This window comes from Zootermopsis nevadensis, unplaced genomic scaffold (assembly GCF_977971745.1).
Source record: "Zootermopsis nevadensis isolate Lab colony 2312 unplaced genomic scaffold, Znev_1.0 Znev_ptg000002l, whole genome shotgun sequence".
In the NCBI taxonomy this organism is placed as follows: Eukaryota; Metazoa; Arthropoda; class Insecta; order Blattodea; family Termopsidae; genus Zootermopsis; species Zootermopsis nevadensis.
In genome coordinates, this window is record NW_028259134.1 from 22,483,283 (window position 1) to 22,500,398 (window position 17,116).

The 17,116-nt window shown below is 37.6% G+C and overlaps 3 protein-coding genes across 10 annotated transcripts in view; 1 reads left to right on the top strand and 2 right to left on the bottom strand.

The window, feature by feature from the left end:
* Positions 1-3,069, bottom strand: part of LOC110840003 (uncharacterized) — a 41,395-nt gene extending 38,326 nt beyond the window's left edge. The window contains exon 1 of one of the 2 annotated variants that reach the window (XM_087353941.1): positions 2,912-3,069. The gene's annotated coding sequence lies outside the window, so the exon portion shown is untranslated. Of the gene's footprint in view, positions 1-799; positions 886-2,911 lie in introns of those variants that run through there. The other variant, XM_087353946.1, reaches the window with a different exon arrangement.
* On the top strand, positions 806-16,459 carry LOC110839995 (uncharacterized). Of its 6 annotated transcripts, none has more exons than XM_022084653.2 (6): positions 806-939; positions 12,649-12,795; positions 13,428-13,563; positions 13,741-14,529; positions 15,111-15,244; positions 15,806-16,459. In XM_022084653.2, the coding sequence occupies exons 2-6, from the start codon at positions 12,760-12,762 to the stop codon at positions 15,944-15,946; spliced, it is 1,236 nt and encodes a 411-aa protein (XP_021940345.2). In that variant the 5' UTR covers positions 806-939; positions 12,649-12,759; the 3' UTR covers positions 15,947-16,459. The 6 variants fall into 6 exon arrangements, with proteins under 6 accessions (XP_021940345.2, XP_021940346.2, XP_021940344.2 ...); XM_022084654.2 differs by lacking the exon at positions 806-939 and adding an exon at positions 11,146-11,266; XM_022084652.2 differs by lacking the exon at positions 806-939 and adding an exon at positions 11,902-12,041.
* On the bottom strand, positions 5,770-11,802 carry LOC110839994 (uncharacterized). 2 transcript variants are annotated; one of them, XM_087353996.1, is made up of 4 exons: positions 11,659-11,802; positions 9,598-9,761; positions 8,728-8,936; positions 5,770-8,139 (listed from the first exon to the last, which is right to left on the bottom strand). In XM_087353996.1, the coding sequence occupies exons 1-4, from the start codon at positions 11,660-11,662 to the stop codon at positions 6,825-6,827; spliced, it is 1,692 nt and encodes a 563-aa protein (XP_087210122.1). In that variant the 5' UTR covers positions 11,663-11,802; the 3' UTR covers positions 5,770-6,824. The 2 variants fall into 2 exon arrangements, with proteins under 2 accessions (XP_087210122.1, XP_087210125.1); XM_087353999.1 differs by lacking the exon at positions 11,659-11,802 and adding an exon at positions 10,996-11,146.
* Positions 16,460-17,116: the final 657 nt, after the last annotated feature.

Below are 17,116 nucleotides of genomic sequence, written 5' to 3' on the forward strand. Positions count from 1 at the left end.
TAGAGACAGCATCGTGAAGGAACTTTCGCCAAGAAAAAAAGAATCTGGCTGGTGTCCGCGTCTCGGGCGATACATTTAGCAAGCCACAGATATATTTTTGCGTACGTAAGAGTCTTTGTTCGAAACCGAGTAAGTTCTTTGTTTGCACATTGTATACACAAGGCGGTCCATCGTCTCCACTGGATTGCCTTTCGTTACGATATTAAACCACACGAGTAACCATGCAGTTAAAGCGACTTTAAACTTGCTAATACCAGATGCAAGTGTTTGGTTAATTTGTTTTAAAGTAAATTGTGCTGACTTTTATGAAATGTTAAAATAAAAAAATTATTAGACTCAGTCCTAAATATCCACCTTTGACTTCAGACCTTCTTACCACGCCCAAATACGCACCAGTCCGACAGCTTCTATTTTGACCTCCAATACCAAGTTTGTTCTAAATCTGTTTCTGATATTGCCAACAGAATGGACGGATATGATCTGTGCTTGTTTTGTAAATAAACAAAAAAATATTTAAAACGTCGTCAGTCAGACTGACGCCTTGTTTGTTTACTGGCAGCTGCGTGACCACGTGACCAGTTTTCTCTCTGTTCTTATTAGAATTTATCCGTCAGCTGGTTTCGTCTAAGTCTCCTCATGATCTGTCAGTATAAAGTGTATTTTATCACTTGAAGATGGCTGACTTCTGAGTTGTTGCGCCGTGTAGTCTGGTAGAAATTTCATCGCCCTGATGACGGAGGGAGTAAGGGACTCTGAAACACGGAGCAGCTACCCAGAAGACAGCCATCTTCAGACTCACCTCCGTGAAAACCTCAAGTCCTACCGAAGTAGCTGCTGTCATCCAACCGGATGGAGGTCCCTCGGCCGTCAAACGATGCCACTGGGCCAAATGGTAGTAATCTGGAGGGCAGTGCCTTGTGTTGATCTCCACGTGGTGTGGTAAGTCACACGAGACGCCAGTGCCAAAATATGACAAGGTGTTCGCATACCTCATCTGTGTTATGTTCTCCAGGTCCGCGTCATCTACCCTCATTAGGGAGTTCCTTTGTATGCTGAACAACCTAACCGATTATCGAGCTATTTAACGACGCGATTTCAGCTGTCGAGTTTATATTGTGTATAATGTTAAAATGGTTCATGATTTAAAAGTCGGAAATAACTTAGCTGTAAGCAGTCATGGGTCATCTGATATGTACTGAAGAAAAACCACGAAATCCCTCACTCGGGATAGCCATTCGTTGTTTCGACATCTCAATTCGGGGCCTGCCAAAGGAATGAGTCACTTGAAGCTCGATCAGAATATGTCGTTAGATGGAGGTTTTGTACTTTCACGTTCCATGGTAAATTTTAATTGTCATTGCTTTAAAGTTACGAATGGGTGAGAGTTTCGTTTATTTATCTGGTAATATCACACAAACTTCGATTTCAAGGATAATTATATCGGTCCTATTATTGAGATGTTCTGAGCTGTTCTTTCTTATTACCAGTTTTCGTTGACTCTTTGAAACTCTAAATATTATTTAAGAATTCAGTCCGTACCGCGAAGAAAACACAACACTTCACCATTACGAAGATCAACTGGTTAACCTTGTTTAAGGAAATAATACGACTAAAACGCTAATTAACCTTTGGAGCCGAAGCTCTTTCAAATGAAACTTACGAATTCAGTCCGTACCGCGAAGAAAACACTACACTTGACCATTACGAAGATCAACTGGTTAACCTTGTTTAAGGAAATAATACGACTAAAACGCTAATTAATCCTTTGAAGCCGAAGAGAGAGAGAGAGAGAGAGAGAGAGAGGAAATTGGTGGGGGAGAAGTGAGAGACACTTCGATATCTGGGGGGGAGAAAGAGCATCTTATAGCTAGAAGGTCCCCAGGCAATGCCCGCTCGTCCTTCTGTTAAGGATAAAGCCGAAAATCGTTTAAAGATTATTTAAGAATCCAGTCCGTACCGCGAAGAAAACACGTCTCCTTACCATTACAAAGATCAAGTGGTTAACGCTGTTTAAGGAAATGATCGCTGTTTACAACGAAGCTCATAAATGCGGTTTGGGTACGAATGCATTGTTTATTACTGTTGGATTTACCCTTTGATGCCAAAGCTATCTAAATAATATTTATGAATTCAGTCCGTACCGCGAAGAAAACACAAGGCTTCACCATTACAAAGATCAGCTGGTTAACGCTGTTTAAGGAAATAATCGCTGTTTATTCTGAGAATCATACGGAACACGTTAATACTCTTTGTGCGCAAACGCGGAGTTACAAACACCCGACAACAATCACGTCGAGGGTTAAGGAGAAGGCAGGTACGGAAAGAACTGCGCGTCGTGTTTCTGGCACATTCGGCAGAACAGTGCATAATATGTCTGCGATATTTTTGTCCCTGATGTCGAAAATGTTTCATATCTGGCGTCACAAGTTCTCGGCGTTATACGTGCGCGGTGAAGCAAGCAGGATGTGATGTTGCCCGCCCTACTTCCGGTGTACCTGACAGAAATATTTAAATTCGAATCACAGTAACAGAATGATTTTTACGCACTGAAGGGATAAGAACACCGACATTTTCTTCGCGTATTAAAACGCCCTGTGAATATATATTATTGGAGACCAGGCTCCAGACAATCTTACAAACTTTCTGAGCATGTCAACGAGTATACTCGAAGATATCCGTGAAATGGTTAATAATACCTGTCATGCCGTTTTGTTTTAAATTAACGTGCAAGTTACATTTCCATGACAACCACAAACATTTTAAACTACAATTGGCACTAGAAGAGTCTTTTTCACCGAATTTCATACATTAAAAGCATTCCCAGTAAATAAAGCCACTGTTTCTATACGATATTTGTCGTTCGTAGCATCGAAGTGGTAAAGAAGATGGATTACATCGTGTTTTCTCTTACCTGTTGAAGTCCACACTTTGAAGGCAAATGTTGTTGGTGATCGCGCAGAAACACTGTCACTTAACGATGTTCTCCCGACGCGCCACAGATTTTAGGGTGAGCTCGCACTTACAGGACGTGGGTCAACGCGAACCGTAGTTTTGTTACTGAACGTCGGAGGCTTGGAGGCTTGATGCACACGAGAATCATTGGGTTACGTCATATGTGTACGGTAGCAACTTGTTAGCAACACAGCGGGATGGTTGAGGCAATTAATTGCCAAGGCTAATACTTAACGGCTTGTTAATTGGAAATTAGGTACAGTGTGTGTCACAAGTTCTATCACGTTTTCACACCGAAGTCAGGAATTATTGTTAAATATTTTAAAAAAAAATGTTTCGACGTCAATCACAACTATATTTTGCTTTGTAACTCACCAGTTTTTCTCATAATGAGCAGTTTATTAGAAAACTGATAAAGTTATGTTTTGGTTTCGTGTACGCTGAGAATAGAGCTTCCAGTGCTCGCTTAGGTGAGGACAATAGAAAATTTCTATTAATAAAAATGATTATCTGTGTTTTGACCTATTTTGAATATGAAACATTATCTAAATGTTTTTGAAACGCCCTGTAATCATCGCTGTTCAAAGGCAGTGATAGTGGAGTTGGTCCCCGGTTACAGTGAATTGGAGACACGTGGAGATAAGGATATTTTTATAGAGACACTTCCTGCCATCTGTGTGAGCTGACGGAGGCCATTTTTCACTCTTTGCGTTTTATTTACCTCATTTGTTCTGTTGTTAATTTATTTCCGATACAAATCCATTGTTATAAATGTTACTTTTCTTCAGTTTGGTTAAATAATAACATCAAAACTATTTGAAAAAAAAATTGTAACGATAAGAATAGTTGTATTGTATACTCCCAATATCAAATTTAATAAAAATCTGTCGAGTGTTGCCATCAATGACGCATGCGCACAGACACGACTCACCATTGCGTATTAATTTCATCCATGTAGCACAAATAAGGAAGGCGCAAGGCATTTAATTGGCAAATTCATTTAATTAGAGGCGCGGTACCTTTCCTCTTTGCTGATTAAATGTTTTATTTAACGATGTGGCAAAGGTTAGTTAAGATTTAAGGCCGCAACTTATCTAAATCATTCTGTGGTATTTGTTCAATACGTATTAACTCCAAAATGATATTTGTAAGGGACGGCGTCTTTAAAATTGTACCGCTCGCTTCATTTGTGCATTTATCAGGCATAAACTATTGATTCTCCTGGTAACAATCTATGAGGTTATCTCACAGGTTGGTGAAAGGAAGGGGCAGCCATGATTCAGTCGGTAAACATACGAACTCTAAATAAATGCTGTTCGTACCTCAAAGAAAACTCGATCAGAAGAATCTGAAGATAAATCGCTTAATGCTGTTTAGGGAAACAGTAGATTATTTTTTATTACTGAAATAAACCAATTAATGAAATCCGGAGGCAAAACGCACAGTTGCAAAAATGTTCAGTAATGAATTATGAAATTTAGAAGTAAACTGTGGTGACCTACTTTAATTTACGATCCCTGCTTTCCACAGCGTGAACCCTATATCCCGACTGTCGTCTAGATCAGTGGTATTCAACCTGGGGTACGCGAAGACATCTTTGGGGGTACGTGAAATTTAAAAAAAAAATATTATTTTATGATAAACACTGAATAATCAGTAATGTAATTTATTTAATTTATTTTAAATGTATATTATATACTATGTATAACTTGAATGATACACCAACAACTTTGGGGGTACAAAGTTGAAGAGAAATTATATCTGGGGGTACGCGAAGACATCTTAGGGGGTACGTGAAATTTAAAAAAAATATTATTTTATGATAAACACTGAATAATCAGTAATGTAATTTATTTAATTTATTTTATATGTAGATTATATACTATGTACAACTTGAATTATACACCAACAACTTTGGTGGTGCAAAGTTGAAGAGAAATTATATCTGGGGGTACGCGAACAAAAAATGTTGAATACCACTGATCTAGATGACCCAGAAACTCACAGTCCACAAATATGTGAGGGTTTCAAAATAATTTTGAAGTACTCGCAGTTTGTGTGGCTCCCGGGAAGTGGCCAAGGATCTTGACCAAACGTTGCCCTTCAGCTGCACATATTTCGGTTACAGAGTTATTTAAGCCTGTGCCATCTGGCGTCACTTGCAAGAAGAGGGCAGAAGGCATTAAGACACGTAGTGACAAGGACAACACTTAAGTATCATTTACCTTCCCAGTTTAAACAGTCTTAAACGAATCGACGACTAAAACGAGAGGATTACTAGTGACAGACACTGCATTTAAAAGGGGAAACAGATAACTTTCAGGCTATGAAGGTTCCCAGGCATTGCCCACTCGTCCTCATTAAGATCTGTTGAAGAGAAGTTGAAACGAAGATAAACAGAGCAAGGGGTAAAGTTCGGCAGGGTCTTACTGGTTATTAAAGAAGGTGGTATACATAGTTACCACTGGGCTTGAAAGTGCCAATATTATTTAAAATTTCTGAATTCATTTGTTACTAAACCATTACAACTCTTGAAATGAAATTTTTCATAAAACTGACCCACCTCTCAGTACAAGCATAGCTATGGTACAGGGTGTTTGTTAAAAAGTGTGTAGAAACATCGGTCTGATTGTACCCTCCGATACAGTTTTTTTGCAAATGAAAATTTTTATGTCCCCCCCCCCCCCCCGTGACTATTTCAGAATAAAAATGGGTTTATCTGGTAACATGAATGAACACCAGGTGGCTAGCGAATAGGTTATGTTAGGTTAGGTTAGGTAAGTCTGTGGGACCCAATAAAAACAAGTAAGACGCATCTCAGTAAATTATTGTAAACATTTATTCAGGTGTAAGTAAAACAATGTGATTAAAAATTTCATATAAATTTTAATGTCACCACACACTAGTTCTTTAAAAGGAATGGCGAAGGATTAATTACGTGTCTCTGAAAAATCCATCTGCTTCCAATACTGACGGAAGCCCTTCGTGTAGGGAATTTGATAACTATTAACTTCTGCGCCGTGAAGTCATCCGAGGCAAGGGAAGGGAACGTCGCTCAGCGAAAGTGCTTCATATATAAGTAACATTAACTTCCAATTTATTCTTAAAAATACATTTAAGTAAGCGTTGAAGTAAAAACCTTTCTGAAATAGAAAATGTTGAGGTCCTTTGCGATTCTGTTAAAAATACGTTAAGTCACGTAAGTCGGCTGACGTTTCTTTAAGTCTGTAATTTTACGTTCCGCCTCAACTCGTGCAACTTAACGTCTTCGTCACCTTCATCCCAAAGTTACGCAAACTGTACCATTACTAAAATCTCTAGATACAAAAACTATTTAATTCAATTCCTTACACAGTTTTAACAAATCTTACTTCAAACACAATTTTCATATTTCATGTTTTTGATCCATTCTTACATTCATATTTTCAGGACACATATTCATATAAAAACAATTTTAACAAATATAAATCACATATTCTGTTAACATAAAAAATAGCCTACATTCTCCTTCAAGATTGTATTAACATTGTTTTAAGATAGAATGAAAAATATCATATTTCTTATAGATCTTTCCTGTGTATAATTATATATCGTCATACGATTTTTTAAATGTAATCACTTATGTCATCAGAACTCATACTGAGCATTATCATAACTAGTACAATAACATAAAAATAATATACCCAAATCACATGTGTATAATCCGCTATTGTACACCTTTGCTACGCGTAGTTATTGTGCTAAAAAAAAATTTTAAATGTCATCATCTTTATTGGTAGCACTTACGCGTACTTTGTTCTGCCATCAGAACTCGTACCGAGAATTTCGTGACACGACAAAATCAAAGTATCACGCTCAAGTCAGCCGCGATTTCACAGTTTTCCGCAGTCCTGGATGATGACATCGCCGTTCCTAATAAAAGTGCCGCGATCGATCCTGTAAGTTTTTAAATTGGATATAAATGTGCACAGTTCCAACCCTTCGGTCACCTTTCCGATAACGAGGGTTCGAGTAAATTGCTTGAAATCCCTGTCTCCAACCCAGATATGGAACTGTGATCCTACCAGCCCGCCCCCCGTCCTCTCGTCCGTACCCATACCCTTCATTCGCACGGCCCCCTTCTCATCCCTGAGCCCACAGTCATCTGCTATAAACAAACTTTTCTGATTATAAATCGAATGACCTCCAGAACCATCATTGTTTTCAAAATCTCCACCTAGTATGTAATTGTCAGGTCTAGATTTGAAAATCTTACTGCCCTTGTACCCATATCCCAGCTCACCTGTGCACAAAGCAACAAAATTTGCACACATTTTTGGCGTCACGTCGGGCCGAAGTTGAATGACAATTCTTCCGCTCAATTTTCCTCCGATGGCTATATCAAAGAAACACTGCAACTGTTTTTTCAGTTTATATGAACTTTTACTTAAAATTATTTTAGTGTCGAAGGCTGAAGGAAGGGACTCGGTGGAGTACGAAGCCGTACGGACAAGATTTCTGTGGTCCGCGCTGTGAACAGAAGAGCTCCGTCCTTTAGAAACATGAATCATTTTCCTTGGTTTGTCGACCAGTTTCCAAGATCCATTCGCCGTCCCCGTTTCTTCGCCCTTCTTTTCTAAGAGGCGGTACATGAGATACACCAATGCCAGTTCTTCATTGCTGTCACTTGTTCTAACTTCCATCCTCCAGTTCTGTACTTTATCTTTATTTTCATCATGGCCGTCCAACGTAGGCTGAATTATCATGTTGCATATCTGAAGAGCTGTCAGAAGAGTTGCCTGCTTGATGGCAGGTTTGGAGCGACCTTGTACGCTGGTTACCAGAGCCTTACTATCCTTAATGGCGGACACAATGACAGAGGGGTCACCTTCATTTTGGAGAGCTTTGAGGCAATTCAGCGATTCGACTTCGGAGCGCGCGACAGTGAGGGCGATGCTCTGCGCATTTATCTGATCCTCAAGGTGCTCTACCAGACCAGATTTCCACGCCTGATGTGCTGCCTGCAGATGAGTTAATTGTCGTTCTCTGACTTTTATTTCTCGATCCAATTCCATACTTGCCTCTTTTAGTGCAGACTCTAAATCTTCTTTCAGACGTTTCTTACCATCTTCCAGGTTGCATGTAACATGGACAGAGCACTCTGGGCCTGCAACCTTAAGACACGTGTCGCACCACACATTCGCCAGCCTGTAAACACAGCGTCAAAGTTTTATTTTTGGAAAATTCATCGTCATTTCTAGTCATTTTATAATGGATAAACTTGCAGTGCTATACTGAGAAAAAACCTACAGCCTCTGGAATTCTTTGAGGTATACATATGACCAGAGGGCTTACATAGCAAAAGAAAGATAAAAACGCCACTGCTGATATGATAATTACAAATAGTACCATTATGCAGCTTCGAAGAAGAGTGCATCATGTTTGCAAGCTGTACTTTGATAATTGAGACGATGACGACATACTTTGTCCATGTCCTGAGGATAGAGGCAGTATATACCTCTGAAATGTTAGTATCTACTTATAAGTCCACATGGGGTTACTACCCAAAGGAACAATATCAGCATTCATAACTAACGCTTACAATGTGCTTATATTAAATGTCTACATTTGTTGTCCACTTGTGAGAATTGGTTAATATATGTTTTACATAATTTAACATCAGTATTTTCTGAAATTTCCTAATTTCAGATAATATCTTCAAATAATCTGAAAAATCTCCTTTTTTTCCCCCTCTCTCCCTTTAACTTCATCATGTACAGATCTAGCAAAACAAACCTGTTCTTCACTCTACCAGCTTCTTTGGTTGTGTCGATTTCCTCGCCGTCATCCGACATGTAAATATCATCATTCCGATCCTTAACAGAAGTACTCAGAGGAAGCACGTAGAAGTTGTCCTGGAGAGCTGACACGCCCTTTTTGCCAACTCGAGTCAATTTTTGACAGCTTGGGCATAAGAATTCCACTCCACCACCAACTGTATTATTCTTTTAAATATAATAAATGTGTAATCAGTGCCAAAATTCTATATAAGATGAGATAACTCAATAACTAAAGTGACTGGATGCAGGTACAACTGGGATTTGATTCCTGGCGTGGAAAACGGGCAGACGTTCTGGGCCCCAAATCTGATAGGTAGCGAGGTTACTGGGACGGAAACCGCAGAAATTGGGTAATAAAAGCATGCAAATCATGTATTTTGGCAGCCCTGGTGACATCCGTGCTATCCCTCTCACAGCCAATCACTTTCATCTTAACCATTTTTTTTCCTTCGTTACGATCTCTATCTACTTTTCAGCGTCATCTGCTGAATACACACGCATGTGTTATTATTTACGTGGGTCTTCACATCTCACATCATTCCACTCATACTCATAGAAAACTTGTACTTAAATATTTTTATGGTAACTTATGTTGTTAAGAGTCGCAAGTAATTTTCATTAACTGTCAAGAGATGGCATGACATGTTTCTTTTACTGATCCCCTCAAATATGACACAAATACACACCAGAAGTGACACTGATGCTCTATGTTAACCTATCTTGTACAGTCGAAACATCTTCACTTAATAAATAACCCAAAGGACATATCAGTAACCTTCATAAGGTAAAATATTTGTATACAATAATCTTCTGAAAATACTGTTACCTTCTGGATCTTAGTGAGGCAGTTAGAACAGTATGTGTGGTAGCATTGCAGGAACTTTGGTTTACAGTCATCTTGGTTGAATCGCTCCATACAAATACCACATTCTATTAAATCCACTGAACGTTTAGACATGTCTGAAACTTGATTTTGTGCAAGTCCTTGTCCTGAAAATAAGAAATATTAAATTTGCCAGAAAGTTGCTACCATGATACTGGTTTCAAATAAAAATTATGTTACTAAGAGTTTGCACTATTCTGTTTATTTAATAATCCTTGATGTCTTTATATGCAGATCATTTTGTCATTGGTTTACAAGTTAATTGATGTGTTGTTATTTTTGGTATTTAGGTTAGTATAAGACATCAACATGTAAGATTTTGTATGGCCACTCAATTGCCACACTTTTGATATGAAGAACATATCAGTCTCTTCCCAACCAGTTTCGCCATCTGCAGATTTTGTGTATGTGTGGTTTTCCATTTAAATTCAGTTTCGCCAACCATGGAATTTTATTTATGTATGCACTATTTTAAAAAATCAATGGCTTCCACATCAAGAAATTCACATTTTCTAGGGACAAGGCTATAATGGCATCTCCATTGGCTTGCCAACTGCAGTGTTTTTCAGTAACATAACCTCTACAGGTGTGATTCTGAGTTCTCATTGCAACAAGTATGAAGATCTTCATCTTCATAGCCTCTACAGCTTATGAGGGACTACAGTACCTTTAACTTATTGCTTAAATTTTGTTGCAATTACAAATATGCTATTGCAAAGTTAATCACAGTGAAGTAGGATTTGAGGTTATCTTGACGGTGAGTACAAAGGTGGCTGTCTTCTGGGTTATAGCACCACAAAGTCTGGTAATTGTTTACCAGTATTTCAGAGGTCACCACCCTGGTAATGGATGCACTAAGGACTTCTGAAACATTGGTAAACATCTACCAGACTATATGGTACTACAACAACCTTCCTAATCACATCAGAAGAATAGAATAGTATAGAATAGAATTTATTTACATTCCATAGATCCTTCATAGGCCTAAACCAAGGAACTTATAATTATTCTTACTCGTAATCAGTATTTCATTAAAAGGTCACCACATTGAAAGAAATGTTTTGAATTAAAGTTATACATCATAATAAGGCCTACATTTTATGACCTACTCTAAATTCTATAGAATGTCATTTTAAAAAAAAATTGGCAAGGTTCAATATGAGATATGCAGGAATTCGAAATGACCGAGATGCAAAAAAATTAAATTCATCCAAATTGCATTTCAGCCGCGCCCCACCTCTAATACCAAATATGAAAATCCCTCAAGAAGTTTCACATATTAAACGTGGTGACTCGGACATTTCTTATGGCTATATGGCTGAAGAGAACATAGATACAGACCTTTAACTGATCACTGCACGTGTCCTCCTGAAAATATTTTCGACCATGTATATCCTTCAACTCGGACTGCACGCTATTCTACTTTCATAACACATGCACCGCCGACAAAACCAGGTCGGGGATTCACGTACCATTCGGCGTTCGTATCATGTCGAAGTCGACAGGATACGAACAAGTGCGAGCGGACAGTTTGAAAGTTTTGGCATTTGAAGGTCATACTTGCGCCCAAATGTAATATTTGGAACAAAATGTCCGTCCGTAACCTATAAATGTAAGTATTCTTCTGCTCCGCTATCTAAGAGCCACTGCCATTCACTGTAAAGTTCTGCAAGACTGATATTTAGAACAGAAGGTCCAAATTTAGATTGACAGTACAGCAGCATATTCTGAATGGCTGTTTTGACTAATTGTTATGTATTTTTAATTTGTTTATGTTGGCCAGCTGATAGTACTCCAGCAAGACAATAAATTGCACGAATTTTATGGAATCATATTGTTCATTATCGTGTTCACAAAAGCCCGACATCAGCCCCATTTCTAGCCATATCTTTCTTTATTTTTTCTTACCCACAACGTCAGCCTCTGGAGGAGTCTGTTCAGCGGAGATATCTATCTAAAATTCTGTATACAGTTCTCAGTTTGTCATGTGTATTCTTTACTTACTCATCCAATTATTCCTTTTTTGAGAATCAAGGACGAGACTCTTGTTCCACAACACGCACTGAAATGATATTTTAGTTATCACAGTCTTTGAACAAAGAAAGAGATAAGCACGAGTTAAAAGTTCTTTATCAGTTCGATAATAATCAGCTGTTCCATGAAAGGCAATATCAGGAATTCAGACAATAAAATGTGTCAAACTTTAATTTTCTCCAAGGTCATGTTGTACTAATAATAAATCGTGACGTCACGATGGCTGTTCCTTCAAACTAAATAACGTAAATAGCTCGATTATTCTGTTGGGAAATGTGTTCGGTTACCAATGCAGTTCATATAAGGGGCATTTATTAAAAAGATCAGTAGTCGCGATTTACAAGCAAAGAACGGTACGTGAAACATGTTAAATATACATTCAAACTTAGATTTAATGAGAGAAAGATAAAGGCCGTTGTAGGACGAGTTTTGTGACATTTATATGTTATTGTTCGCTAGAAGTCTGAAATGACGCTTACTTTTGGACAAAATTTTTCATGTAGGTGGTCAGGGGGCAGAAGGTATAGCTCCTGCTCATTCTCAACCTCGGCAGTCGATGGGGGTTGGTGTTTAGGGTCACGCCCCGGCCGCTCTTTATCCCCGGGGGAAGGGACCACCCAGTACCCACTGGACAGGAGGCTGGGTGGGCCCCAGTGCCTGTTTGAACGCAGAGACTGTCTGGTATCGAACCTCAATCGTCCAGCCCGTAGGCAGTCACCATACCGAGCAACGAAACAAAGATGTGTGTTAATTTAGAAACACCAACCTTTGTAATTAGCCTCAAGCCAAAGAACTGAGAAACTATCTGAAAATGACCAGTGAATGTTGTGTTACGAGGAAGTTCTTTAGTTTTTGGCTATGCAGACCAGTTAGTAATAATGCGAGGCATAATTTTGTTTCAGTACATTGTGTTTTCAGTTGTGAACAAGTCAGTTAAAATTATACCATGTCTGTCAATAGGATGCCAGGTACCCAAGTTCAAAACCAAGTGATATCACAGAAACAGTGCCGTTGGCGGAACAGCAAGACAGACAGTCATCACAGCATCATTTACAGTCTCAACAAAAAACTATGAATGACAGACCACCCGATGGCATTAACAGACTGGTAGGAAAATATTTATTGGAATATGTAAAATAATTTTCAGTGGTGTGAAATATGTCTCTAGTTTTCTTTTATTTGCCCTGATAGATGTTTTTGGACACCCTGTCTCAAAATTTGCTTCCACAATATTGATAACATTTCAGAAAATGAGGTTTTACAAATGTAATTTTTGCCCTGTAAACTTTTATCTCACCCATTTACTGACCTAATGTCAGATTTTGAAAACTCAAATTTCTTCCTGAGAATACAAGTATAAAAATTTGTGTGTGCACTATATAAATTTTTTTACCTTCAACACTTAGTTTAGGGGTTAAGTTTAATGCAGATATTCGTCGCGTGCACTCTGGTTAATGTTACAATGTGAACAATATTGTTATTTTATTTGGATTACATTGATAAAAATAATAATGTGCTGTCCTTTCTCTGTTTTTCACTATTAGTTTAGAAGATAAATTTTTTTTTGGGGGGGGGCATTATATGGGTAATCCACCATTTATTTGATTTTTTAATAGAACAGGCTGTTAAAAATAAGAATTTTCATTCCTTTTTATCATCTTTACATTTTTTTGTACATACATTCTTTAGGCATACTGTTATTAATGTTACAAATTCAATGTTATTATTTGCGTTACTAGAATATGCAGCCACAGCTGGTCCCGATGATGCCTGTACCACCATTACAGCACTTTGATACTATTCAGTACCAGAACCTTGAAAGACTGAAAAGCTTATTTCCTGAACTCATTCCTGCCTTTTTAAGAAAAGTCTTAGGTAAGTCTGTGTTGTGATTACGATAACATCAAAATTAATTATTTTCAAAACAATTGAATTTCAGTAGCTATATCTTGCCATCTTTATTAATGTTGACTTAGACTCGTAAATATAGACTAAATTTTACAGATATTATGTACAGTACCTGCTATTTAATTAATTTTTGTATTTTTACAGAGTTGTGTCAAGGCGACTTTATTAGGGCAGTGGACAACCTCCTGTACATTCAGAGAAGTCAACAGAATCGTATAATTCCAACTCCACAGCCTCTGCCCTTTAATATGTTACTGACCCAAGTTTTAGGGGTCTCTAGTGACCCGTCTGTTGCATCTGGCTACTATGGCAACACGTGGCAAGGTCCCTTGCCAAACACTCAGTTGTCAACTAAACTAAATCCAAGGGTTCTCTTACCAAATATTAACATTTTACAACAACCTCAGCAAGTCTTTCGAGCGCCAGTACCAGTACCTTCATTTGAATATTTGAATGCGAGACCATATCATCCACAGTTCCTGCCTTATATACCGGTTGTCCCCCAATTGGAACCACAATTTCACTTTGTGAACAGCCATCAAGAACCTAACCATCAGCAACTGTTGGGGACTTACCAAAACCTAGAAGTATCAAAAGTGTTATTGAACTCACCAGAATGGAACAGAACTCGCGGTAACAGTGTTGCCAATCTATCTGCACCTCCGTTAATTGAAAACCGTAACTTACGAGAAGATAAAGAGAATTTGCCAAAAAATGTCATAAACATGGGGAATGACGTTACAAAGAATCAGTGCATGGAGAATCTGAAACTTGTTCGGACAGATGAGATATCAGAAAAACAGAAATCTGTACTCTCTTCTGCACCCCAAAAACGACCTCACTTCAGGATCCAAGATGAAGATAATAATATTTTGACAAATGAGAAGAAGAAGAAAATTAAGGTTTCTCAGTATTTACCATTGACTTTGTCAGGTAAGAAGACAAATTTTGTGTTTTCATGAAACTAGTATCATCTTGCTATATAAAATTGTCTTAAAATGTCACATGAATTAAACATCTGGAAGTAAATAAAACCACACATTTTCCAAACAGAACACAAGGGCACAGCTTTATATAAATAAAATCAATTTTTGATCTTAATTTTGCTGAAAACACCTGCTTTGTAGGTCATATGGTGTTTGTGGACACATCTGTCACCAGACATCCAAAATTTAACGTTAAACGTTATAAATTGCAGATATTTATATTATCATAATCCAAGTCATGAAAATAAAGTAAAAAATGTAGAAAAGGGAAAAGAAAGGACAGAATCTGTTGTGACTTTGAGATTATACAAAAGGTTTTTGCATTTTTTAAATTTGGTAATGATGGACGTATGAGCACTTATGATATCTTAGCTGGCGTAAGGAGGGATGAGGGGGTGTGAGGAATAATTGTTTAGGGGAGTTCAGACTACGCCCATGTCCCATGAAATGTCATTACAAATTTGATTAAATGTATAACAAAAATGTAATTTGAACAAAGCGTGGTTTATAATCCATTTTATTTCAAAGACGCGTCACACAGAAGATGTCCGCAAGTGAGTGTTGGTGTTGGACCGACACCAGGATTATTACAGTCAGCCACGACATGTCCTCCTGACCACATTATACCAGACAAAAATACTCCACAGTCCTGTAACATAAAGGTAGGCAAGTTTATATTCTTAAAATATAAATGATAATGAAGTCTTTCGAGCCTGGACATCCTCACTGCTCATCTTTTTGGTAGTAATAAAAATCCTATCAGAAAATAGGGTATCAATGCTTCTGTTGAACAATTAATCCAGCCGATATGTGTTTTAGGTTATAATTAATGATTTATTTTTTACTGTGTTATTGCTCTCGCAGGTAATTTTTAGATAAAAAATAGTTTTCTTAACTGATAGCATTATTTTTCAGAAAAAATAATGCACAAAAATATATGACTGTACAGTTTTGTATATTCTTGAAAGAAATTTAATAGGCAGGTTAATCATTATTGTTATCTGTGTAAGATTTGAGGTTTTCACAGCGGTGAGTATGAAGATTTCCGTCTTCTGGGTTGTTGCGCTGTGTAGTCTGGTAGAAGTTTACTGACGTTTCAGAGGTCATACTGCCTCCGTCAGGGCGATGAATATATTCATTGACCAGACTACACAGCGCAACAACCCAGAAGACGGAAATCTTCATTATTATTATCTGTTTACTTGTTTGTATTTTATTAATAGAAACAACTTCCTAGGCAAAGAAATGTCATTGATGAGGTAGAAGATAAAGCTTCAACCTCTGTAGTGCAGGACCAGAGTCGTGAAACTGACGGTGTTCATTTTGCTGAAACTGGAGCTTCCGTGGAACAGAGGTACATATAAAGAGATCCCTAATTGAGTCGAATTATATTTACAGCTCAGAAATTCAAACAGATGTTTTAGATTTGACTCTGGTGTTGAAGTTTGTAATTTGTGACTTAACATAAAAATTTTCCACATGGTTTGTGTATTCCTTATGGAAGTGTTTTGTTACATGAATATTGTTCTTCATTTTGTGATATATATTTATGTATTTATGTTGCATTTTAGGTGATTTTCACTGTATTGATTAATATTTGTTTGTGTTATTCGCATGAGGCACAGTCATTACATGATTCTGACCCTGCTGTTTCTGCTAGAACAATCTGTAACCTGGACATGTTTCCAGTGGACAGTGCCTCACTGTAATTGCAAAGACGGGTCAATATTGATACATGACGACTACATGTGTTTCCAGTAAAAACATATTTATTTTCTTTGATTGTTTTAAAATATAGATTCAGCTTCTGAGGCTGTTTAGCATTAAATTTTATAATTTGTAGATTGTTCTGAATAATAAATTTATCAGAAAGTGTTGATTATCTTTTTAAGGAACTACAGTAATTTGTTCTTATTCATATTACACCATCGTAGTGTAAAATTCAATAAAAAGAACAGTAACAATGTTAAAGACATGACATATTATTTTCATTTTTTTACAAACATGTCCCTGATGATCAAATTGTGAAGTATGCATATGATCATTGTATTTGGTGTGGAGACTGTGGCCTGGGTTCAGACATAACGTGGTTTAATAAATGGTTACCAGGCAAGGCCGTGGTCTAGGAAACACAGAGTTTTCCTCCGGGGACTTCCCCGGTTTCTCCGTGGCATCCCAACAATTACTCCATTCACACACAGAAGAAGGCAATGGCAAACCACTTCTGGATCATCTGCCAAGAACGTATATGAACAGGTTCCAGTCCGAGAAAAGGATGGAAGGATCCTGTTCATATGGACCTGTCGTCAGACAGAACACTAAATAAATAAAACCAATTTTTCAGAGGAAAATGTTGCTTCTGTCTTCATTTCAGTGCTGAAATGGAAAGGATACATTTGTCCAAAACACTGGTAATCACTTACAAAATTACACAATGTCACAACCAATTCAACATGTTCACTGGTACAGGAACAGGATATTAAGATGCGGAACAAATCATAGCACAAATACAATGCTTATTCCTGATACAAATA